Source organism: Dermacentor variabilis, chromosome 1 (assembly GCF_050947875.1).
Source record: "Dermacentor variabilis isolate Ectoservices chromosome 1, ASM5094787v1, whole genome shotgun sequence".
Classification (NCBI taxonomy): domain Eukaryota; kingdom Metazoa; phylum Arthropoda; class Arachnida; order Ixodida; family Ixodidae; genus Dermacentor; species Dermacentor variabilis.
The window spans coordinates 139804525-139826956 of NC_134568.1; the positions used below are offsets into that span (position 1 = coordinate 139804525).

Sequence of the window (22432 nt, forward strand, 5' to 3'; positions counted from 1 at the left end):
ACACTGCAGATGGAATAGCCAGACTGTAGCAAAACAACTACATAATGAACTTTATAGCAGGTAAAGGGTCACCGCTTAAGGGCCAGTCTTTAAAAATATAATACGGGACTAATAGAATAACAAATTGTACATTGTTGCAAAACTGGTTCAAAGTAAAATGCGGCCTCTGGAGGCCTAGCTTCATATTATGATGCATCACAGGAAATACAGAAAGACGGAGTTCCTAACCCTTTGAGGGTCACATCTTTTTTTCAAGAACTGCATCTCCAATGCCACATATTAATTTTTGAATTGCAGATTTGTATTCTTCTGAGTGCCCTATTTCAAGAAAAAACAAGCAAATAATTTTAAGTGACAATAAGCAGACAAAAGGTTTTCATGGTGTGCAGTTTTAAACATAGTTTAGTTTATTGTTGATACATTCATAAATTAGCACTGAGAAAAGGTTTATTGGCGGCTCCTAATGCAAAGGCACAGCAACCCAGAACGGCGAGGCAGCCCGAAGCACTGTCCAAACGGACGTCAGCAATCAACAGCGCAAGCCGAGACGAGCCGCGCGTTGGCGATGCGGCTGTGCCGCGTGGCGCGTCTTCTTCTTCACAATCTCTCCCCGGACAAAAAGAGCCATCCTGGCGCCTTAAGAATCGGGAGGCAGAGGGTCGTGGTAGGGCTTGAGACGCGAGACGTGGACAATGTCACGTCCACGCCGGCGCAAGTCTTCAGATGGTGACAGGGGCTCAATGAGAAAATTCACGGGGGATGTTTGCTCCAAGACTCGGTAAGGCCCTTTGAATTTTGGGACAAGTTTCGAGGAAAGCCCCGGCGTTTGGAAAGGGACCGACAACCACACAAGAACGCCTGGAGCGTAGGTGGTGTTTGGAAGTGTGTCGATGCGGTTTTCTTTCTGGCACTGCTGTTGCTCTGCCGTAAAGGAGCGCGCTAGCTGGCGGCATTCTGCGGCTTGTCGGGCGACGTCGGACACAGACACTCGGAGGCGTCAGGACGGTATGGAAGGAGCGTGTCGATGGTATGCGTAGGCTTGCGGCCATACAGGAGGAAGAAAGGTGAAAATCCCGTAGTGGCCCGGATCGCGGTGTTGTACGCGAACGTGATGAATGGAAGGATGCGGTCCCAGTTACCATGATCAGATGTCACGTATATAGAGAGCATATCACCAAGTGTGCGGCTAAATCGCTCTGTGAGCCCGTTAGTCTGTGGATGGTATGCCGTGCTTGTCTGATAAATAATATGGCATTCCGAAAGCAAACTTTCGACGACTTCGGAGAGGAAGGTGCGACCTCGATCGCTGAGGAGTTCTCAAGGTGCGCAGTGTCGAAGCACGAAGCGATGTAGGACGAAAGAGGCTACATCCCTCGCTGTAGCACTTTGTAAAGCAGCAGTTTCGGCGTAGCGTGTCAAATGGTCAACAGCAACTACGATCCACCGATTCCCGTCTGGCGTCATAGGAAGCGGGCCGTATAGGTCGATGCCGACGCGATCGAAGGGTGTGGCAGGGCACGGGAGCGGCTGCAAGGCACCAGATGGGCATAAAGGTGGCGCTTTGCGGCATTGACAGTCAAGACAGCACCGAACAAACTTGAGTACAAAATTGTACATGCCGCGCCAGTAGTAGCGGTGGCGAATTCGTTCGTACGTCTTGAAGACTCCAGCGTGGCCACACTGGGGATCACTGTGGAAAGCGGCACATATTTGAGACCTTAATCTGCGGGGAACCGCCAGAAGCCACCGACAACCTTCAGGAGTGTAATTGCGTCGATGCAGCAGCTGGTCACGAATGGCAAAATGAACCGCTTGGCGTCGGAGGGTTCGGGATACAGGGATGGTCGATGATCCAGAAAGATAGTCGAAAAGAGAAGCGATCCACGGGTCATGACGTTGTGCGGTGGCAAAGGAGTCCATGTCGAGAGATGACACGGAATGTGCGGAAGTTGTTCCGCAGGCCGAGTCTGGAGGTAAAGGTGAACGAGACAAGGCGTCTGCGTCGGAGTGTGTGCGTCCGCTGCGGTATACGACGCGAATATCGTACTCCTGGATGCGTAGTGCCCAACGGGCTAGGCGGCCAGTGGGATCTTTCAAGTTGGCGAGCCAACAAAGCGCATGGTGATCTGTGACCAAGTCGAATGGGCGCCCATACAGATATGGTCGGAACTTGCCAAGTGCTCATACTAAAGCCAAGCACTCTTTTTCGGTCACGCTGTAGTTGGCCTCAGGCTTCGTCAGCGTGCGACTCGCATAGGCGACTACGTATTCGGGGTAGCCTGGCTTTCGTTGGGCGAGGACGGCGCCGAGACCCGACCCCGCTGGCATCTGTATGTACTTCAGTTGCAGCTGACGGGTCGAAATGGCGAAGAATAGGTGGGGAGATGAGAAGACGATGCAGCGTAGCAAAGGTGGAGTCACATGCAGGGGACCAGCAGGAGAGGGCGGCGTCATCGCATAGAAGCTTTGTCAATGGCGCCATGATCGATGCGAAATTTCGAACAAAGCGCCGGAAATATGAGCATAGGCCCACGAAGCTTCGAAGTTCTTTGATGGTCTGAGGCTTCGGAAACTCGGCGACTGCTCGAAGTTTTGCAGGATCGGGTAGAACGCCATGCTTGGACACAACGTGGCCTCATATGGTAAGCTCTCGCGCGGCGAAGCGGCACTTCTTGAGGTTGAGTTGAAGGCCAGCGTTTGTTAGACAGGTCAAAACTTGTCTGAGGCGGAGCAGGTGAGTAGGAAAATCAGGCGACAAAACCACGACATCGTCGAGGTAACACAGACATATAGACCACTTGAGGCCATGCAGCGTGTTGTCCATGAGTAGTTCAAAGGTGGCAGGGGCGTTACAAAGCCCGAAAGGCATCACCTTAAATTCGTATAAGCCATCAGGCGTAATGAATGTGGTTTTCTGGCGATCGGCCGCAGCCATCGGGACCTACCAGTACCCTGAACGCAAGTCAAGGGACGAGAAGAATTCCGCTCCCTGAAGACTGTCGAGGTGCGCGGCAAAGGATAGACGTCTTTGCACATTACCTTATTTAACCGACGGTAGTCGACGCAAAAGCGAATAGACCCGTCCTTCTTGCGAATGAGAACGACAGGAGATGCTCAGGGACTGTGCGAAGGTTGAATAACATCACGGCGCAGCATATCTTCGACTTGGGTGGTAATGACACGATGCTCTTTGGCAGAGACGCGGTACAGTCGTTGACGTAACGGCTGATGTGAACCGGTGTCAATGTAGTGCTGCACTTCCGACATGCGGCCCAGGTTAGGTTGTGAAACGTCGAATGAACTTCTAAATTTGTGCAGGAGATCAAGAAGGTCGGTGCGTTCGGCAGGTGTGAGAGTATCGGCGATGGCATTCGAGAACGCATCCCTGGACGTTTCCTCAAGCGCGGACATTGAAGACGGTTGGCCTGAGTCGACATCAAAAGACGTCAACCACAGACGAAGAGTCGAGGAGTTCCACGAAGCCAAGGCATTCACCAACAAGCAACGTAATAGGCGCACAGAGGGGATTGTAAAAGTATACATTGCTGCAGCCGCCAGCCATGTCAAGCGTCACGAAGGGTAGTGGGAGAGATTTACGGCTCATGAAGACGTCGGACGGTGTGAAGAGGACTGTTGCATCAGCGATGGCATCTCAAGAGACGGGTACGAGGGCGAAGGAGCCAGGTGGAATATCTGTGTCCTCGCGCACGGTAAGTTTAGAAGGGCGGTCGCAATCTTCGTCCAAGGGTGCGTCACAAGGGGAAAATTCAACTTCGGCGCGTGCGCAGTCGATCACGGCTTTATGACTGGATAAGAAGTCCCATCCAAGGATGACATCATGCGAGCAGGTGGGAAGAACATTACACTCGACGATGTAAATAATGCCGTGAATAAGCACACGTACAGTACAGGCTGCGTGCGGAGTGACGTGCTGCGCGCTTGCCGTACGAAGCAACAGTCCAGAAAGCGGCGTGGTCACCTTGCGCAGCGAACGGCACAGTTTGGCGGCTATCACAGAAACGGCTGCGCCGGTATAAACAAGAGCGAATGCAGGAACACCTTCTACAGAAATTTCGACCACGTTAGCAGGAGAGGCGTGAGGACTTAAGACAGTTCGAATGGGGCACAGTTCTTGCCTCTTGAACTGCGACGTTCAGTTTTCCTGGTCAGGTGGTGCGGGTCGCCGACGCATTGGGGAGAGCAAGCGTCGGCGAGGGGATGGCGAGCGACGCGAAGGAAATTCTGGGATGTCAGCACGAGCGTACGGTTGGGGGGAAGGAGCGGTGTATTGGCGAAATGGCTGGCTGCTGTACTGGAAGGGCCGCGAGGCGTCGCCGAACGCTAGAGGGAGACGGCGGCAATATCGGGCGACGTGTCCGGGAATGCAGCAAGAATAACAGATGGGTCGATTGTCAGGTGTCCTCCAAGGATTAGCTCGCGGTGCGGTCCAAGATGCAGCATGGGCTTCCGGTGGCAGCAGTTGGGACTGGGTCGCGAAAGACGCCTGTGGAGGCCTGCGTACTGCCTGCGCGTACGTAAGAGGCGCGGCCACAGGCAGGACTGGCTGCGCATAGGTGAGAGGCATGAGACAGACTGCACTGCCAGCGCAGAGTTGAGATTTGCGGCTGCAGGTGGCTGATGGTGTGCGGAAGGGACAACTTGGACGACCTCTTTGGAAATGAGGGTGTGGAGCGTGTTTGGAAGACGGGAGGTTGGCTCCTGAGTGAAGGGGACTAAAGAAAGTTGGCGGGCAACTTCCTCACGCACGAAGTCCTTGACCCGCTGAAAGAATGAGGATGTGTCGTACATGTTGTCAAGGCTCGCCAACAAGTCATCGCTTCCCAGCGGACGCCGAGTCGAAGCGCGTTGCTTCCTTAACTCATCGTAACTTTGGCATAGGCTGACAACTTCAGACACAGTGCGCGGATTCCTGGCTAGGAGCATCTGGAATGCGCCGTCATCAATGCCTTTCAGTATATGGCGAATTCACTCAGCTTCGGGCATTGCGGCGTTGACTCGTTTACAAAGGTCCACGACGTCTTCTATGTAGCTTGTGAACGCTTCTGCTGTCTGCTGCGCTCGGGCGCGCAAGCATTGTTCGGCACGCAGCTTGCGAACAGCGGGTCGGCCGAACACTTCCGTAAAGGTTGTCTTGAAGACTGACCATGTGGGTACGTCACTTTCATGGTTGTGGAACCACAGTTGGGCAACACCAGCCAGATAAAAGATGACGTGGGTTAACTTGGCTGGATCATCCCACTTGTTGTGTACGCTCACCAGTTCATATGACGCAAACCAGTCTTCTACGTCTTCGTCGGCTCCACCGCTGAAGATCTTGGGGTCCCGTTGTCGTGGAACGCTGGTGCAGGTGACGGACTGTGGCGTCGGTGCCATTTGGGATGAGCTGTCGGTCATGGCGGGCGGTAGCGTTCTTGATCTCAGCTCCAGGGTTTCAAGCGACGGGGTTTGAGTCCCAGCACCTCCACCAATTGAGAAAAGGTTTATTGGCGGCTCCTAATGCAAAGGCACAGCAACCGGGAACGGCGAGGCAGCCCGAAGCACTGTCCAAACGGACGCCAGCAATCAACAGCGCGAGCCGAGACAAGCTGCGCGTTGGCAATGCGGCTGTGCCGCGAGGCGCGTCTTCGTCTTCACAGCGCAAATATTTTTTTATGCAATAAACTTCACAAAACTCCATTTTTTGTGTTTTAAATAGGTCTGACACATGTAGGGCACATGTTCTGAAATGTTCCACTAAATTTCCACTTTTATTATGTGTCCCACTGATGGTACAATGCCAACACTGACTGCAGTGTGGTGGCCTCTACGCCATGCAATTAACGTAGCGCATGGTCTTTGTGAGTGGAGATTATTGTTGCTTTATCATGATCACTGAGGTCATGCATCGTACAGCCGATTTCGGCCGCCTACTTGTTGGTTTTCAATACTAAGGCGCATTTAAAAAAAGCCATTTAGGAAGCAACTTTTGATGCGAAAGCGTCAACTGGCCCAACTAAGCAAGAAAGCTGGTGTCTGTTGTCTGGAGCAGTTAAACGGCACCAAAATTCCATTGGCTGCGATGCCAAATCAAGTCATGTACAGCACTTGCTGCTGCAGTAGCGCACCAGGTGTTGCATGAGGGGACAGGGCATCATTGCGACACCACACCAGGCTCGCTCTTACTTTCAAAAGCCAATCTCTTTCTCTCTCACCCCCAATGGGCTTAGCTGCTGCGCGCGCCTTCCGGCCTTGGTGACTGTAGCTGCTTCCTCAGTTTCTCATCACAAAGGATGTCGGTTGAATGCAGGCATTGGCACCGCAGGCTGCCGCAGCTTGCTGGCTCCGGCAGCACGTACCGCAATGGTACATCACTCGCAGCACAAAACTTGAAGGACCCTTCAGCGGCATTGACATTAATGCTTTTGCATTCACAACTCATAAGAAGTGCTAAGGTGTCTTCAAATATTTTTTAACTCCGAGGTCGCTAAAATATCACCAAATGTTCTGTCAACATCGCTAAGAAAACTCTGCAGAGAAAAATTTGTCGCTTAACTAAAAATGTCACTAAATCTAAAGACAAAATCATTAAAATGGCAACACTGATCGTCAAGTGCCATGTAAATGAAACGAAATTTCTCAATAGCATTGAAGGTGCATTCTACACGAGTAAAATGAGTGTCTATTATGAAGAGATGTGCAGGCAACACTGCAAAAAGTGGTCCGTGAACAAAATTGTTGCTGCGTTTGCATCTGAGGAGCATTCTTGTCATGGATAATGCATTTTACCACTACGTGAATCATCAAAGTGTGCCACAAATGCTTTCTCTGATGAAAAAACAAAAAGTAAGACATTCATGATTGTCTGTAATTTAAAGGTGGCTGTGATAGTTACTGTATTTACACGATTGTAAGTCGACCCCTTTTTTAAAATTTGAAAGTCTGAAGTTGGGGGGTCGACTTACAATCGAAACCAAAACATGGCCCCGCCAAAAAAGAAGCGATACCAACGAGGGCTACAACGTAGTTACAACTTTATGTTTGCTCTATGGTCCTACCCATATCTTTTCGCTATCCCGCGTGTTTGTTCGCTTTTCGGAAGGGTTTTTCAACATTTTTTAGAGTCTTACAGTGCATGCAACACTCATGGGGGGTGTCGATAGTTGATGGAAGCGCCGCTGTTCCCATTTGCGGCGGCACCCTTAGAACGGCGGCATTTGCGGGGAGTATCGGTAGTTCATGGAAGAGCAGACACCGTTCGCGGGTTTCTCTTTCTCTGTTTAAAGGCATTGGCATTGGTTTGACCAACTTTTTGACGCACTCCACTTGACTGCCGGCTACGTGCTACTTCTATGCTTCCCCAGTAGTCATGAGTGCTGCAGGCCCACTAATCTTTCGGCACTCGTTCACAGCAGCGTTCAAGAGGGCTGCCATCCTTTACGCCGAATAAACAAATCACTGCGCAGCGGGCCGCAATTTCGATGTTTCTAAACGGGTGGTGCGAGAGTGGCGACTGCAGCGAAGCGAAATTTTCACCCTGTGGCGGCAAGTGAGAAATTTCCCACGTGCCGAAGTCTGGACGCTTTCTGGAGCTGTAGGCTAAGCTTGCGGCAGCGTCGCTGAAATGCGTGATCGGTCCCTGCCAGTGAAGTGTGACGTGGTCATGAAACATGCCCGGACCTTCGCCTTAATTTTAAGGTTCTGCTCCACCGTGAGTACGAGTGGCTGGCGGCAGAAGACTGCGAAATTACGCCAACCGGACCTGTCGAAAGAGCCTCCCTGACGGCTACGTGTGGTTGGGTGCATTTGGCGTGGGCTGCTGTTCTGCAACATGTCCTGGTGCGGTCGTTTGCCAAATTTGAAATTTCACTGGACCACGACGCGCTGTGGGACCGCAGCAACGATGACGATGGCAGCACTAGTGAAGACGAGTAGTCCAGTGACCATGTCAGCTACTAATAAATTTTCGTTATCGAATGCGCCCTCGGGTTTTTTTTTTTTTTTTTTTTTCGGTCAAGCGAAATGGGGGGGTCGACTTACGTTCGAGTCGACTTACAATCGTGTAAATACGGTAGGTGCGACAGGCAGGGCATAAAACTATATTCTTGTAGGTCATTTATCTTTGCCCAACACCAATTTTAAGTTTTGTTCTGTCATCAAAAGGTACAACGTTCCCACCTTTGGCTGCAGTGCAGAGAGTTGGTGTCTGTACCAGCCAGTCAGCTCATCCGGTTTTGCTCAACCAGCCAATCAATGCACGCCTGACGGCCGAGGCGATAGTATCGCCAAGAGTGATCATCGCAGAACACGTCCCAGAGTAATTTCAACTGCCGTTTTTGGTGCATGTTGCCTTTGCCATTTCAAGTGTGCATATTTGCATCTGCAAAACGTTCCCAAAGTTTGGCACATAAAACCACTTGGAAAGTGGCATTATTTCACAAAGCTGAGGCACACAGCCTGCAGTGGGCCACCCACTGCATGGGAAAGTGACCTGCGTTCTGGGGCTTTCCAGGCAGTTTTGTTCCCCGACACTGGATGCGCTTATGTGGCAAGCTCTGGTGTTTCAAAGAGCCGCAGCCCTGGCATTCTAACCCCTGTATTCTCATACGATCTTCCCCTCAACTTAGTTAACCACAACACTGCCCCATGACTGAACAAGATATTACGTTTCTCAAGATTTGCCATGGAACGTCAATGAAGAACAGTGACCACTTCTGTCGACAGATGGCACTAATATCCACTTTCTCCTGTCGAGGAGGCGGGCTGAGTTGATGAATGTTCTATATGGAAGTTAGATTGCTGGCCAAGAGGGAATTCATAGAGTGCTTGAAAAGTTGGGTACTTTTGTAGCAGATACACGGCGTATCATATGGTAAATAGCTTCAAGAGTGCCTATTCGTAGCGAGAGAATACAGAAGTGTGCAAAAGTGGCAAAAGGGAAATGGAAGATCGAAGCCATTCTCACAGAAGAATACAGAATACAATAAGAGGGTTCTATGTATGCTCTAGGGAAATTTTAGACACCATATATGCAATGAGAATAAAATAGCACACTCACATTTCTGAGTTCGCATGTTTTCACTCAAGTTTGCATTAGCAAAAACTCGTTTTTATGCAGTCAATCTTGGATGTATCTAACCTGGATATATCGATTTATTGCTTATATAGGATAATTGTAAAATCCCCTCAAAAATCCCATACGAAAGTACAGTGATGTGCTACGCGTACATTTATCTACCGTTCACCACCACATTCAATATAAATAATGAACACTGCCCCATGCTGTGCCCCTGCAAGTGCGGCACGCAAGAAGAGATGTGTGGACTTTTTAGGGTGGTTGAAAAACGAGGACTAGTTCCAACAGGAAGTCAGTTCTGAAACCTGATACAACAGTCAGCCTGGCTCATTGCCCACGTATGAAGATCGGCTGTTTACCAGCGATTATAACGGACATACAGGCTGGCACATTCAGACACGATTCGCAGTACATACAAGTACACTGATGGCGGCACAATGGGTATTCACATACAAACTAGTTTGCTTTCGAAGTGCATCCATTTTTATGTAATCTAGAACAACGAAGCACAACAAGCCCTTTGTGTAACAAGCATGTCACTCAGGCATAATCTTCGTTGGCCCACCATGCTCGGTGGCCTGCCAGGCTGGGTAGGCAACATTGGTCACCTCACCCAATAAACACAGAAGAGCACAGCTGCTCGGCGGTCAGTCATCGTTCATCATCACCACGCTGCGGAGTGTCCGTCTAATGGAGGGTGCCTTGAGCCCTCTCTCGTTCACAAACCCGGACGGATCGTGACACTTTGATATGTGCAAGGCGCATCACACTCTCGTGTTCAGACACAGCGTGGGTTTTTAGGGTTAGCGTTGCGAAGACCTGTAGTGCCAGTGACTTGCAATGCTTGTGAGCAACAAACAAGTCAACTTTTGTGCATTCGACACAGCCTTGGAGATGCAAATCGGTAAGTTCCTGTTTTTATGATCTCGGGAAACGGTCCAAAATGTGCGGAGACCTCAAATAAGCTTTAGATAGATATATTTTATATTTCTAATTATCGATATACTGAACTATATCATAATCCTCTTCGAATTCAAAATATCCTGGATCGACTGTGTGATACAAGGCAGCCTTGTTTGCAGAGCATTTCCAGCGTGAAATTTTATAAAGCATGCTTCTGTGGACTCCAACTTTTAAGTTTTGGCTTTCTCCTTACAGAAAAATTATATTTTGCACAAAGATGCAAGTGCCAGTTATGTGGTGCGAATGAGACATAATTAAAAAAAAAAAACTACTGAAGTATGAAAAAATGGCTCCACAGGGGCATAGTTTGAGACCTTGGGACTTCCTAATCATATAGGGCCCAGGAACAGTAAACTTTCTTGTAATTTCGGAATGGCAGCTTTTCTGATTAACCATAGTAATGTGAACTTTCGAAGAGACGTAATTCTTTAACCCTCTGGCAGCCCACGCCATAAATATACAGTGCCATGAACAAGTCCCAAATGGCGGATGTCGTATATTTACGGAGCTGTATGTATGTTTGAAAATGCGGGGAAGTAAGGAATTGTGTCAATACAAGTAATTTTTTTATTTGCCCCGAAGTCTCTTCATTTTCATTCCATTGCTTCTTCACGCTGGCGTTTCAGTGACTGCTTTCGCATCCATGCGGTGGTTAGTTTTGGTTTCATCTTGTAGGCTGTTTCTGTTCATTGCACACCTAAATACTGATGTCCATCTGGTTTCTAATTTCTCAAAGGGTCACTGCTAGATGCTCACCCATCTGTTGCTTACAGGGGTGCAATTATATCTGTTCACAGGGTGCCACTAGTATATACAAATGATACCGTCATATACAAACAATATTGCCATGCCTGCAATTCTTTTCTCGTGACTCGGCTCGGAAAAGCCGAGTGCCCCTCGCTAGCGATGGAACGAAGGATTACTGCAAGTTTCTGACTCGTTTGGCTTCTCAGACGGGCGCACAACCATAGAGTTTTCTTGCATGCACTCACATACACTGTTCGATTACGTGTGCATGCAGAGCAACCAACGCGCATGCGGAGGTTGCTCTGCTGCAAGTGAGTCAAGGGGCGATTCCTCTCATGCAGACTACTACCCAAGTGTTGAATCAGAATATATATATTTCAGTGAATGTACTTTTTGTTGTTATTAAAACTATATATCCTACCTGCCAAGTTCAAAAACTAAATCCGGGAGATCTTCAGACCCCAAGGGGGCGAGGGATCAGTCAGTCGGCACCCCCGCCCCCGACGTCTATATTTTAAAGTACTGACAGGATAATTTCCTTAAAATTTTATTTACAGATTTACATATGACCACATGAACATCACTTCTGCAAGCATTTCGTTGTTGCCGACTTTGCCTTCGAAAATTCTTTAACATTTAATTAAATTCTCAGATTTTATGTTCCACAACCACCATTTGATTATGAGGCCCGGCGTACTGGGGAACTGCAGATTAATTTCGAACACCTCAGGTTCTTTAACATGCACTCAATGGACGGCACCATGGGCGTTTTTGCATTTTACCCCCATTGAAATGCGGCTGCCGTGGCTGAGATTTGATCCCGTGAACTCGTGCTTCGCAGCGCCAAAGCCACTAAACAAACCACGGCGGGTGTTCAAAAATTCTTCAGGTAATGTTTGATTGCAACAAATTCCTTTTCTTTCACATTTTGCGAGGAGGATGTTCCCTAGTGTCTCATCACACATAGATGAGCAGAACTGCGTCCTCGTCTTTTTCACAATGTTATAGTGCTACTCGCACTCTGCATTGTTCTGTAGTATCAACAAAATACCCAACGTCACTTCAGTTAAGCACTACATTAAAAATACTTCATACTTCTTGCGCTCGCACTCCTTGCTTTAAGCCATGACTGAATGTAGGCCTATACAACGCCAGAGCAGCTGACGCCGAGAAGAATGGTGGAAAGTCTAGTGTTGCTAGTTGTGGAACGTGGCATTCGCTTGCTAGCTTAATAAGACTAGGGTCGCTAGGGCACCCAACAACCCCGTAAGTGTAAGGAGCGGCACTGCAGTTAACGAAATAGCACATGTATAGGCTTTCCCTACTACTTTTTTAACAATGACACATGCGATGAACTTCCAAATGGATTTTATTTTTGCCAATGTGACCTAATAAAGCGCTGGACACAGATACAAATGGGGCACAACTGCAATTTCCAGGAGATTTTCCGTTCAACCGTACAACCTAAATAAATGGTCCAAATCAGTCTCCCAGGGGAGACTTGGCAGCTGTGATATATGGAAGCCCCATCTGTATTTATGAATAAACAATGCATGTTTACCTCCGGAAATCTTTTTTTTTTTTTTTTTTGCTTTATGGCGACTAAAAAATTACGGTACATTTATTTCAAAATGGGTCAGTCTGAAGATTTTAAATATGCAATAAAAAAATTCAGCCCTGGGGTGACGCATAGAGCAAAAAATCGACCCTGAAAGGGTCAACAGATTATTCTATAATGATAAAATGTGGCACCCGGCCCTTTACTATATTGCTCTTCTTCCAATTTTTATTAATATTCAACGAGCAGTTCAGAAGTTTACTTTCATGGGTTAATACAGTGAGAGTAATGGTGAAAAGCGATTAAGTCATATACATACGCCTTGAAGCAGGGATCTCCAGAGAGAAGTGTCATGCTGAGTGACAACTGCAGGATGGAGTTGTCTTGGCGGTGCTTGGCGTCGTAACCCTCGAGCAAGTATCGCCGTGAGCAGAGACCTGCACCGGCAAACTCCACCAGGTTGAGGTCTGCAAAGCCCAGCTTCTGGAAGGACCTGCCTCCCTTGACCTCCTGTTATGAAGAAGCCAGTAAATGTGTTAAGGAACACAACAGAAAAACACTAAATCATTGACTGATGAAGCATCACTAAAAAACTAGTTTCATAAATGGGGGAAACCGGGTAATAGAAAGGTAAAAAAAAAAGGGCTGAAAAATTTATTTTTAGAAAAATGCATCTTAGGAATGTCTGCAACTTCAAGCACCTGCACTCCAATTATTAATGCTGATTTCAATTGGTAAATAGGAAAAAAATCGGTTTTCAAAATGCCACAGGAGCCATGAAATGCCCTATGCCAAGGTAAACTTGTGCAAACTTCCTGGGCCGTGCCGCAGCAGCAGCCGACCACTGCCAAAATCTTGGGCTTGTTTTGAAGCTGGCTTCTTTGTGTGTATTTTGCGACGGCTCAAAATGGCGCTGCTCAAACAGAACGACCGCTCTTGCCGCCTTTCCAAGGAGTGCTTTTGGGCCTCTGATTGGGCAGAGCTTACACGCGCAAAGCGAGCCCCTCAGCGCCTCCCATTGGCTGAAGAGACCGAAGCGGCCATTTTGTTTTTTATTTTTGTTTTGCATGCACCACCATCTTCACTGTTGCCAGTTTAAGTGGATTGTCATCGTCTGCTTTCACTCACAATACCAAGGCTGCCACACTGTCGTTTCGTTTTGTGGCGTGTCAGGAGACACTCGCCTAAAGAAGACGTGTCAAGCTTACAGAATGGAAAAAAAAAAAAAAAGCATCAATGGAACGAGCCTGAAGATTGCGGATAATGGTGCGCTGGCCCAAATGGCTGGCACAAACAGTACGGCTGGAAACACCTGTTGCGTCCAAAGCGGCACATTCTACCAACACCGTTTATTCTACTGGGCCTCTGCAGATTGACGACATTGGATGGTCTGCCAGTGCGTCCAGCGGCATCCAAGACTGCACTAATATGGCATACTATTTAGTACTCAGCGGTAGAGTCGGCTGATCGTGCAAGAAGTGTAGCGATATTGTCTGAAGGAGTGTGGCATCACAGTGCGCAACAGAATGCAAATTCAAACTGCTAGTTGCAAAAACTTCATAAGTCGCGAGAGTAGCATCTCATTCACCCGAGTATTAAATTTACTGCTCACCACTCTCCTAGTCAGATCAACTTCCTGGACATGATGGTCCACATAGAAAATGGAAAACTGAGAATGACACTTTACCGGAAGCCTACGGATAGCCAGCAATATTTAGATTACAACAGTCATCACCCGCGACACTGCAAGCAAGGAATTTTTGTCAGACAAGGGAAACGAATAAGAAGGATCTGCAGCAGAGACCACGATTATATCCACCACCTAAATCACCTTAAAACAACGCTAGCAGAAAGAAACTATCCACAAGTTGCTCTCGATAGAGCTTATGATGTCAAGTCAAGATTGGAGACAGTCGGAATTAGCGAAGAAACAGCCCACACCAGAATCTGACAGACTGCCGGCCTTTATAACAAAATATCATAACGCACTCCCAAACATAAACAACATCCTACAAAAATACCACCCAATATTATCAAGTAACGAGTGTCTGAGAAAAGCGTTCTCGGATGTAACAAGGGTTACCTCTCGCCGCAACAGGAACTATAAAGACATGTTAGTGCACGCAAAAGTCAGCCAACAGCATTCCCCTGTAATAAAAGCATGTTGCCACTCCAGGTGCAAAACCTGCAGGCACCTTCAAAGTGACATTAAAATTAAAAGCACCGCAAATAGTTATACACACAAAGTCAAATCTAGCTTCACTTGTACAAGGTCGGATGTGATTTATATGCTTGAATGTTCCTTCTGTAAGAAACAATATATTGGTGAAACGGGACAATCAATGAATGTCAGATTAAATGGACATCGCGCGGACACAGCTAAATAGCTTCCCAAAGCCGTCGCCGAGCATTTCAACCAACCAGGTCATAATTTTCATGACCTTAAACTCTACATCTTGCAGTCAAATTTTCGTTCTGAACGAGAAAGAAAATACAGAGAATCATACCTTATCCATAAGTTGAAGACATTGCAACCAATAGGCATAAAGGTTTCAAATTGAGCTTTAGAATCTATTCGCTATGCTAAATTTCAAGCTAGAGGCAACAACAGTTAGTTTGGTTTCGTAGCCTTTTTTTGGTTTTTATTTTTCCCAGCCACTTTACGCCCTCTACCCTTTGAAGAACCCCACCTAAACATACTGTGGCGAAGAAAGCATCTGTTGCCTTGAAGAAGACAAGTCCACTTGTCGAAACATTGGCTTCTGCTTTCACCTTGTTCTCGTTTTGCTACATCGTCTTGAATTTCCATCTCCCGCCTTCCCCGTGTTTTCCCAAGAGGAGCATCTAGACAGTTGTGCTACCAAGGCCAGACTTTCAAAACGACACAAGCAAACAAAAGACGCTGCATACAGCCCTGGCATGCTGTAGAGCAAAGTGTCGTTGCATGACAATAATCAATTTAGCTCATTCAATGAATATTTCATGCGTTTTTGACTTGAACTTTGTTTAAGTTTATTTGTCTATAAAAAGGCTGCTTTATTACACAATTCTTGCATTTATTCAGCATGCAGGCCATTGAAATGAGCACATGAAGTGGTAAAGGTATTTTCTTATGCTGATTTAGGGACAGCACATAACTTTATAACAAGTTGTTTCCAGTTTTCTGGGAGGGTACGGTCATATACTTAGTATGACCATTGTCGTGAAGAATAGAGCAGATATTGCAGTAGCTGCATTCTAGAAACGTTTTCTCAGTTCAATGTTTTTACACACTGCACTTAGTCTTACAAGGCATTTTTCTATGATCTTGTTGAGTCGCAATAATATGTTTGGTATCAGTGCATTTATACTGAAATTATCTTGGGGGTAATGCTATGTCTGTCACTGTAGCACCATTTTGCAAATTACAAAAAATATAATAATGAGAGAAAACAAGAAAAAATATATTCACAGTAATTATTGGTCTGCTTTCTTACCTTTAGAATGCTTTTAGACAAATAAAAATAGCATAACCGCCTAGAGCAAGTATTAGAGGTTACTTTCTGCGTTTCGCAAGGCAAAATTGCCAAAAAGTCCTGTAAGAAGTACACACTGAGTTTATTTTCATACTTTATTACATTTTGAACCAGAGTAGCTATCAAAAAAAACAAATTATAGATTTGAAATCAGTGTGAAAAACCGACCAAATCAGTGAAGTTTAGTTCAGGTTGAACCAAAAATAAAGAAAATAATTTTAGAACCTATGTCTCCATGTTATATCGTGGTAAGAGGTTGATTATCATAAGACAAAATAAAGGTCAAGGTTCCATTCTGTTATTCAACATAGCACCATGATTCCAGCACTCACACGTCAGTGTGACGTCACGAAGTATTTTCTTGTACTTTGGCTGTTGTGGCTCAGTTAAGGTTCTGGAAACTTGCAAAGTTCAATCTTTGGCTTCTTCAGAATACCTTTACCAAGTAGGAGCCATCAAAATCCACATGTCATTGCAAGATGGTGCGGGGATTTCAGCCTTTGTTTTTTGTATCTATCCTCAGCTTACCAAGCCTCTTCTCACAGTAAGTGTGACTTTATTTGGCATTGTAGAAGGGTAACTTAAGATTACAGCTCAACTTACTTTACTCTTTACCATCCCTTTTAAAGGTCCCCTCACGAGGTCATGTAGAAAATTTCGGTTACACGCTGGAAGTTGTTACGGGTCCTCTAGGGGATGTTCTACCGCACAAATTTTTCAATTTGGTTGATTAATAGCTGAGATAGAAATATTTCAGTGCCGCAAACACATGACTTCAGGAGGCGAGTGTCACTGCCAACATAACGCTCTCTCCACTCGCCCCATCTAGCCTCCGCATGTGAAATTCCTTCCCTGCCCACTCCCATACCAGAGTTCAAGGATCTAGTGACATATATACCACAGGCCCTGCCTTCCATTTTTTTCCCCTCCCTTTTTTGCTGCGCTGCACAGTTTCGCTGACAGTGTCGCACGTGAGCTGCTGCATTTGTCTTGTTTCACGCAGTGCACAATTTTGTGCACTGTGCACGAGAACACCTGACTAGCAGCATAAGTCAGTGCTACACGAACACTGAGACAAACACAAGCGGATCACAGAGCATGATCGCTAACACAGTAGAAAATCGCATAGTTCTGTTGTCTGCACGCAATTGAACGAGGTAGGAACAAACAGACAAAGCTTTTGAAACGGAACTATACGTATCTCTTGCTACAGTACGAAGTAAAACAAAAACAATTTGTCTATTGAAGCAATAGGTTACACAAATAACAGATGTTGCTTTGAATAATTCTCGAAGCCACGTGTCACTATGAGCGACGTCACAACATATGCATGTATGTCGGCGTACTTGAGCAAATACGTCACCTCTCTGGCTGGGAGCGCGGCGCCCGCGAGGAGAAGGGCAAACAACATTTGGTATGAAATTTCAGCTCTTTCCCCAGTGCATAACAATGCAATACGTAGCAGACATGATTGTTAGTGCGCATTGTATGCACTGCACCTGTCAGCACAAGTTGGCCAGACCTGGTGAGGGGCCCTTGAGCTATTGGAAGTTGGAACTTAGTGGCACAGAAGTGATTTGGGCATAGTGTCATTAACTACCTTGAGTTAGTGTTCCAGTTATAACATCTCATCAAGACCACAGTAACTGGTAAAAACTGCTAAAGATAGTGCAGTACAGGTTCCACAGTTTCTGATGAGTACTACAAATGTCACATTGCCACTAGTAACCACAGTGTTGAGCCAAACCAAACCTAAACTTCGGCAAAAAGTGAAGCTGGACTCAACTTGAAAAATGGTTATTAGTTCAGAATAAAACAGTTCAAGCATATATGGAAACACACACGTAGTAAAATTCACTAACTTCAAAAATAACTACAACTTAAGCTTCGCCTTTAAGAGTGGAATGTGATAGCATTTAATGATCCCCAACTGCTGCTCACGCTTCCTGGCAACTGCAGCTTATGTAACCATTCTGGTAGAAACGTGGCCTCCTGCGTGGGCCGCGGGTGTGCAGAGACGAGCACAATTTCAATGGTGTTGCAAGGAACCGGTAACGCCACTCTATGAATGGCAGAAACGCTGGAAAAGGGGTTTGTGTTTGACTTTCCATGTAACAGAATTATGTTCTCTTGTATAGTCTAATTACAATCCAAAGCTATCATGTCTGTAGGTTGTGTGTATGTCATACTTTACGATTTTTCTGATGCATTTTACTTTAAGAAATTCAATTAGTTCAGTAACGTCTTGGCGCTACATGGAGGGCCTGCGTGATTGGGTGTGCGCGGTTCAGACTGATTTTTCACTCACAAGATGGCCAATGCTGGACACAGACGCCGAATTTTCTACAACACAGGCCCCTTAATGCTATCGTGTTAAAACAGGCATGGTGCAAGACTTAGGAATGCATTTGGAGCAGGGATCCCTTGGTGTAAGTCTAGCATTCTAATGGGTATGATGCAAGACTTGGAAATCCAGTTATGCAATGCAGTTTAAAGCACAATTTAAGCTGTTGGAATAGGTTAGTGATGGCGTGCCCAGCTGCCAGGCTGTGGACCCCAGATGGAATCTTGAGGAGGAAAGGGTTTGTTTCTTCAACCTGAAGCTGACTTTGAATATGACCGTCACCTTGTGCACTACATAATACTGGGCCAGGCCAGGCAAAAAGCCAAAACAGCTATCATTGCAACACCATTGTATTCAAACTGTTGCACTGAAAGAAAAACAAAGAATGAAAAAAAAAGTGTAATGGGAGAGGATATCATGAGGTCACGTACTTTCCTGATGGAAATTCGGCAGATACAGGGGTCCAACTCCCCAGTGTTGGCGTTGGCACTCATCTTGCATGTGAAGACAAACTTGGAGTCCCATTTCACGCAGTGGTTGCAAACCTCCTCCCTGGTGAAATGAAAAAACACACCAAGAAAACTATTTCAAGTTTGCTAAATAGGATTCGAGCTCTTCAAAAGTCAACTATGATTTAGCAGCTGTCTTGTCACATGTCTGAACACATGTTTCAATAGTTGAAGTGCAATGATATGGCCTAAGGCTAGAGTGAACAAATGGCCAGGAGTGCAAAGTGGGACAAAGAAGAGTTAGAAGGCTATATGCCCTGTGTTAAGTCTATAGAGGTGCCACTGTAGGTAGCAATGTGGCTGCTTTCGAAAACTCCCAAGAGTGCCCATGAAATTCCTGCTTCTCACTGCAGACTTAATTCTGCAGTAGGATTTTTCATTTGTGGAATGTAGGAAAATATTTTTGTGGGGCCAGTGATAGTTACATGATTGCTCTTTCAAACAGTTAGTGTGAAAGCAATTTTGGAGTTTAAGATGTTACAAACAAAGTGCAAAAAAGAAGTGTTTGTCACATGGCAGGATGACTCCAAAGGCATGGGTAAAAAGTGCAGTACTGTCGATTAGGTGTGCCTATTTCTTGCTTACTTTTTGAGCTTCCAATTTGCTTTCTATTTGCTTTCATTGTTCAGTAGCATTTCTTATTCATAAAGAATGCTTTTTATTAATTACTTCTCTCCACCTTGCGGGTTTCCGCAGAACTATTATGTCAAAGAATGTTTTCATGGCAGATCAGTTTTAGTACACTAACATTTCCATATTTGGGAATGTGAAGAAAGGTATGTTTGTGTTTCCACATAAAAATTCAATTCTGACATTTGAGACCGTAGCAGCCACAGGCCTGGCTTGCTGGCAGGGGCAAAAAAAGTGGGATGCATCCCACCAAAATTTATATTGATTTACTTGGTTTGATATCCTAAAGCACCACTACATTGACAAGAGGTGCCACAGTGGAGGCCTGCAGATTATCTTGACCACTTTGGATTCTTAATGTGCACCTAAATCTAAATCTGGTGACTTTACCAAATAGAGTAGAGTACCAAAGACATATAAATACTAGAGGAATGCGCTAGAAAGCCACCAACCTGAACTTGGAAGTCAGAAGAGTAATAAAAAGGGGGAGGCAAAAGAAGGGTCTGCAGACTTCAGCAATTCCTCTGGTGCTGAACTGAGTTACAGTGACAGCAGAAAGTCCCACAAACATTACATCGCCATTTTATGAAGAATTACTTCCTCACATAGCACATGTCACCCTTGTTTGCTACAGCATTGCCTACTGTGGCCTCCAGAATAAACACAGGTGCCACAATTAACAGAGTCTGTGTGGGACGCAAAATCTTGCACCTAACCTAGCCTACCTCTGCACCATGAGAAAAACCCTTGATTGCCCTCTATGAAAAATAATTGACATATATGGAAAGTTCTGTGTGTAATGTTCCCTTGCAGATATCTAGCTGTTTTATTTTGCCTTCGTATAGTGTGATTCCTGTCTGTTCCTTTGTGGCACAGGCGTCTTGCAATTGGCAGCCATGTGTTCATTAATTTCTGTACATGTATCTGAAATTTAAAATAAACCTTCACTTGAAAGTCAGCGCTTGTCGGTCCTCTGTAAATAGTCTTTTGTGTGCTTCTATGTTACCGTCACTTCGATGTGACAGTAACATAACATTTGTGTACTTCGTAGCTACTTAAGAGCCAACAACATACCACGTGTTTTATATTATAGTCTGATACAACCTTAGAAAAAAGGGAGCGTTTACTCCTCCGAGGCAGATGCACACGTGCCTCCACCAATGGGCGTGCACTCTGGACTGACATCATGAGCCGGACGGCCGGTGACCCGCGTTCAGAGAAGATGGCCGCCCGGGCTTCGAATTGGGCCAAGTCGCGTCAGCTGTGCGCGTCAACCCCTCGTCACAGTGAATTCCCAAATTGCTTGTGATTGTCTATCATGCCGGAAATATTACTGCGAGCTTACGATGCCGCATTTGTGCCACGTGCATTTATTCTAAGCCATGATCCAGCGAAGAAACATTGCAGCGAGCATCGCTGACGCTGCGCACACACACACACGTGCGTGTGTGCGTGTTTGTTCCACGTTTCTTTTTATTTCACTCCTGAGTGAAGTTACGAAGAGAAAAGTTTGCCAAAGTCTGGTGCCTACTGTCAGCGGCGGGTCTGTTCGTGTACTGTGTCGCTGCATTTCTCGTCGGACGGGTAAGTGATGGAGCAAAACCATTCTCAGGAGAAATGAGAAAAGCGTGCGCGCATGAAACAAACCCACGAGCGGACATCAGCGACAACAAACTCCAAGGCAGCCGCGTCGGCAGACAGAACTTGGCGTACCTTTATCAGCCACACTGTTAGCACAACAGCGCACTCAGGCCTGATCCCCCAGTAGTCCATGAGTGCTACATGATTTCCAGGAACCACATGCTGCCCCGGAGAAGCCATTAATAATTCATAGCGATCCACAAAATGCACAACCGATGCAAACTCAACGTGGAAAACGTTACAGAAATCAACCGGCGGAAGACCCGGTACTCTTCCAAAATGTTTCCAGTGGCGTGCGGCAGAGGGCAGCAAAGGAACATGAAAAAGGCGGATTACCCCTGCCCTGCGCCAACTGATTCCAACTTGCACATGTGAATTTCCCAATTTCTTCACCCCACCTAACTTTCCGTTTTCCTCGACTGCGCTTCCCTTCCCTTCGACCCCAATCTGCAACTCGTATGGTCCACCAGTTATCTACCCAACGCATTACAAAGAATGCCCAGCTCCATGTTTTTCCCTTAATATCAATTTGAATATTGGCTATCTCCGTTTGCTCTCTGATCCACACCACTCTCCTCCTGTCTCTTAAAATTACGCCTAACATTTTCCTTTCTATCACTTTTCGCACGGTCCTTAACTTGTTCTTGAGCTTCTATGTTAACCTCTAGGCTTCTGCCCCATATGTTGGCAACGGTAGGATGCAATGATTGTACACTTTCCTTTTCAACGACAGTAGTAAGCTCCCAGTCAGGATTTGGTAATGCCTGCTATATTTATTTGTTTATTTACTTATTTATTAAATACATTTGCAAACTTTTAAAATGACCCAATCGATGACATTGACCTATGCAAGCTCACTAAGTTGGTAGTTGATTAGGAGCATGTCTAAGCAGTGTAAATCGAGATGTAACAGAAACAAAGACTTGTTGTCCTCTGTTAGATATGGGACCGTTTCCTGAGCCTACTTCGAGTTCACCAGGCCACATTGAATCGTGCCTCGGCTAATTAGGAAGCGTAGAAGCACGGATACCACATTCCCGAGGCGCGGCACGTGCAAACAAGTTGGCGGCCCCCACCTCATGTGCCGCAGGTGGAGCTATTCACTGCTTGACTCTTCCCGAAAGTGAAGCGAGAGCCTGGCACTGTTCCAGGTAACTTGGGTCCAAGAGGCAAGACGGGTGTAATGCACCGTGAAACCCTGGCAGCGTCGCCCCCATCCGCCTATTGTGACGGCGCATTGCAAGTCAGCAAGACAAGACCGCAGGGAGAAGTAAGCCCTCGGACAATTGGGGACCAAGCAGCGACCCTCTCCGCCGGGTGTGACACCATCGCACGGGCGCCTACCATTGGCCGAAAATGACGACACCTGAGCGGGCTCGCCGATTGGCCAAAAATGGCATCACCTGAGCGGGCTCTCCCATTGGCCGAACGTGATGCGTCTTCGAGACACCG

The 22432-nt window shown here is 46.5% G+C and overlaps 1 protein-coding gene across 8 annotated transcripts in view; it reads right to left on the minus strand.

Moving 5' to 3' along the window:
* The window catches only part of LOC142585403 (early estrogen-induced gene 1 protein), a 95992-nt gene that overhangs the window by 49466 nt on the left and 24094 nt on the right, over window positions 1–22432 (minus strand). For all 8 annotated transcript variants that reach the window (XM_075696179.1, XM_075696178.1, XM_075696174.1 and 5 more), the window contains exons 3-4: window positions 18632–18752; window positions 12661–12851 (exon numbers count right to left, since the gene is read on the minus strand). In XM_075696179.1, coding sequence (XP_075552294.1) covers window positions 12661–12851; window positions 18632–18752 — 312 coding nt within the window. The remainder of the gene's footprint in view (window positions 1–12660; window positions 12852–18631; window positions 18753–22432) is intronic.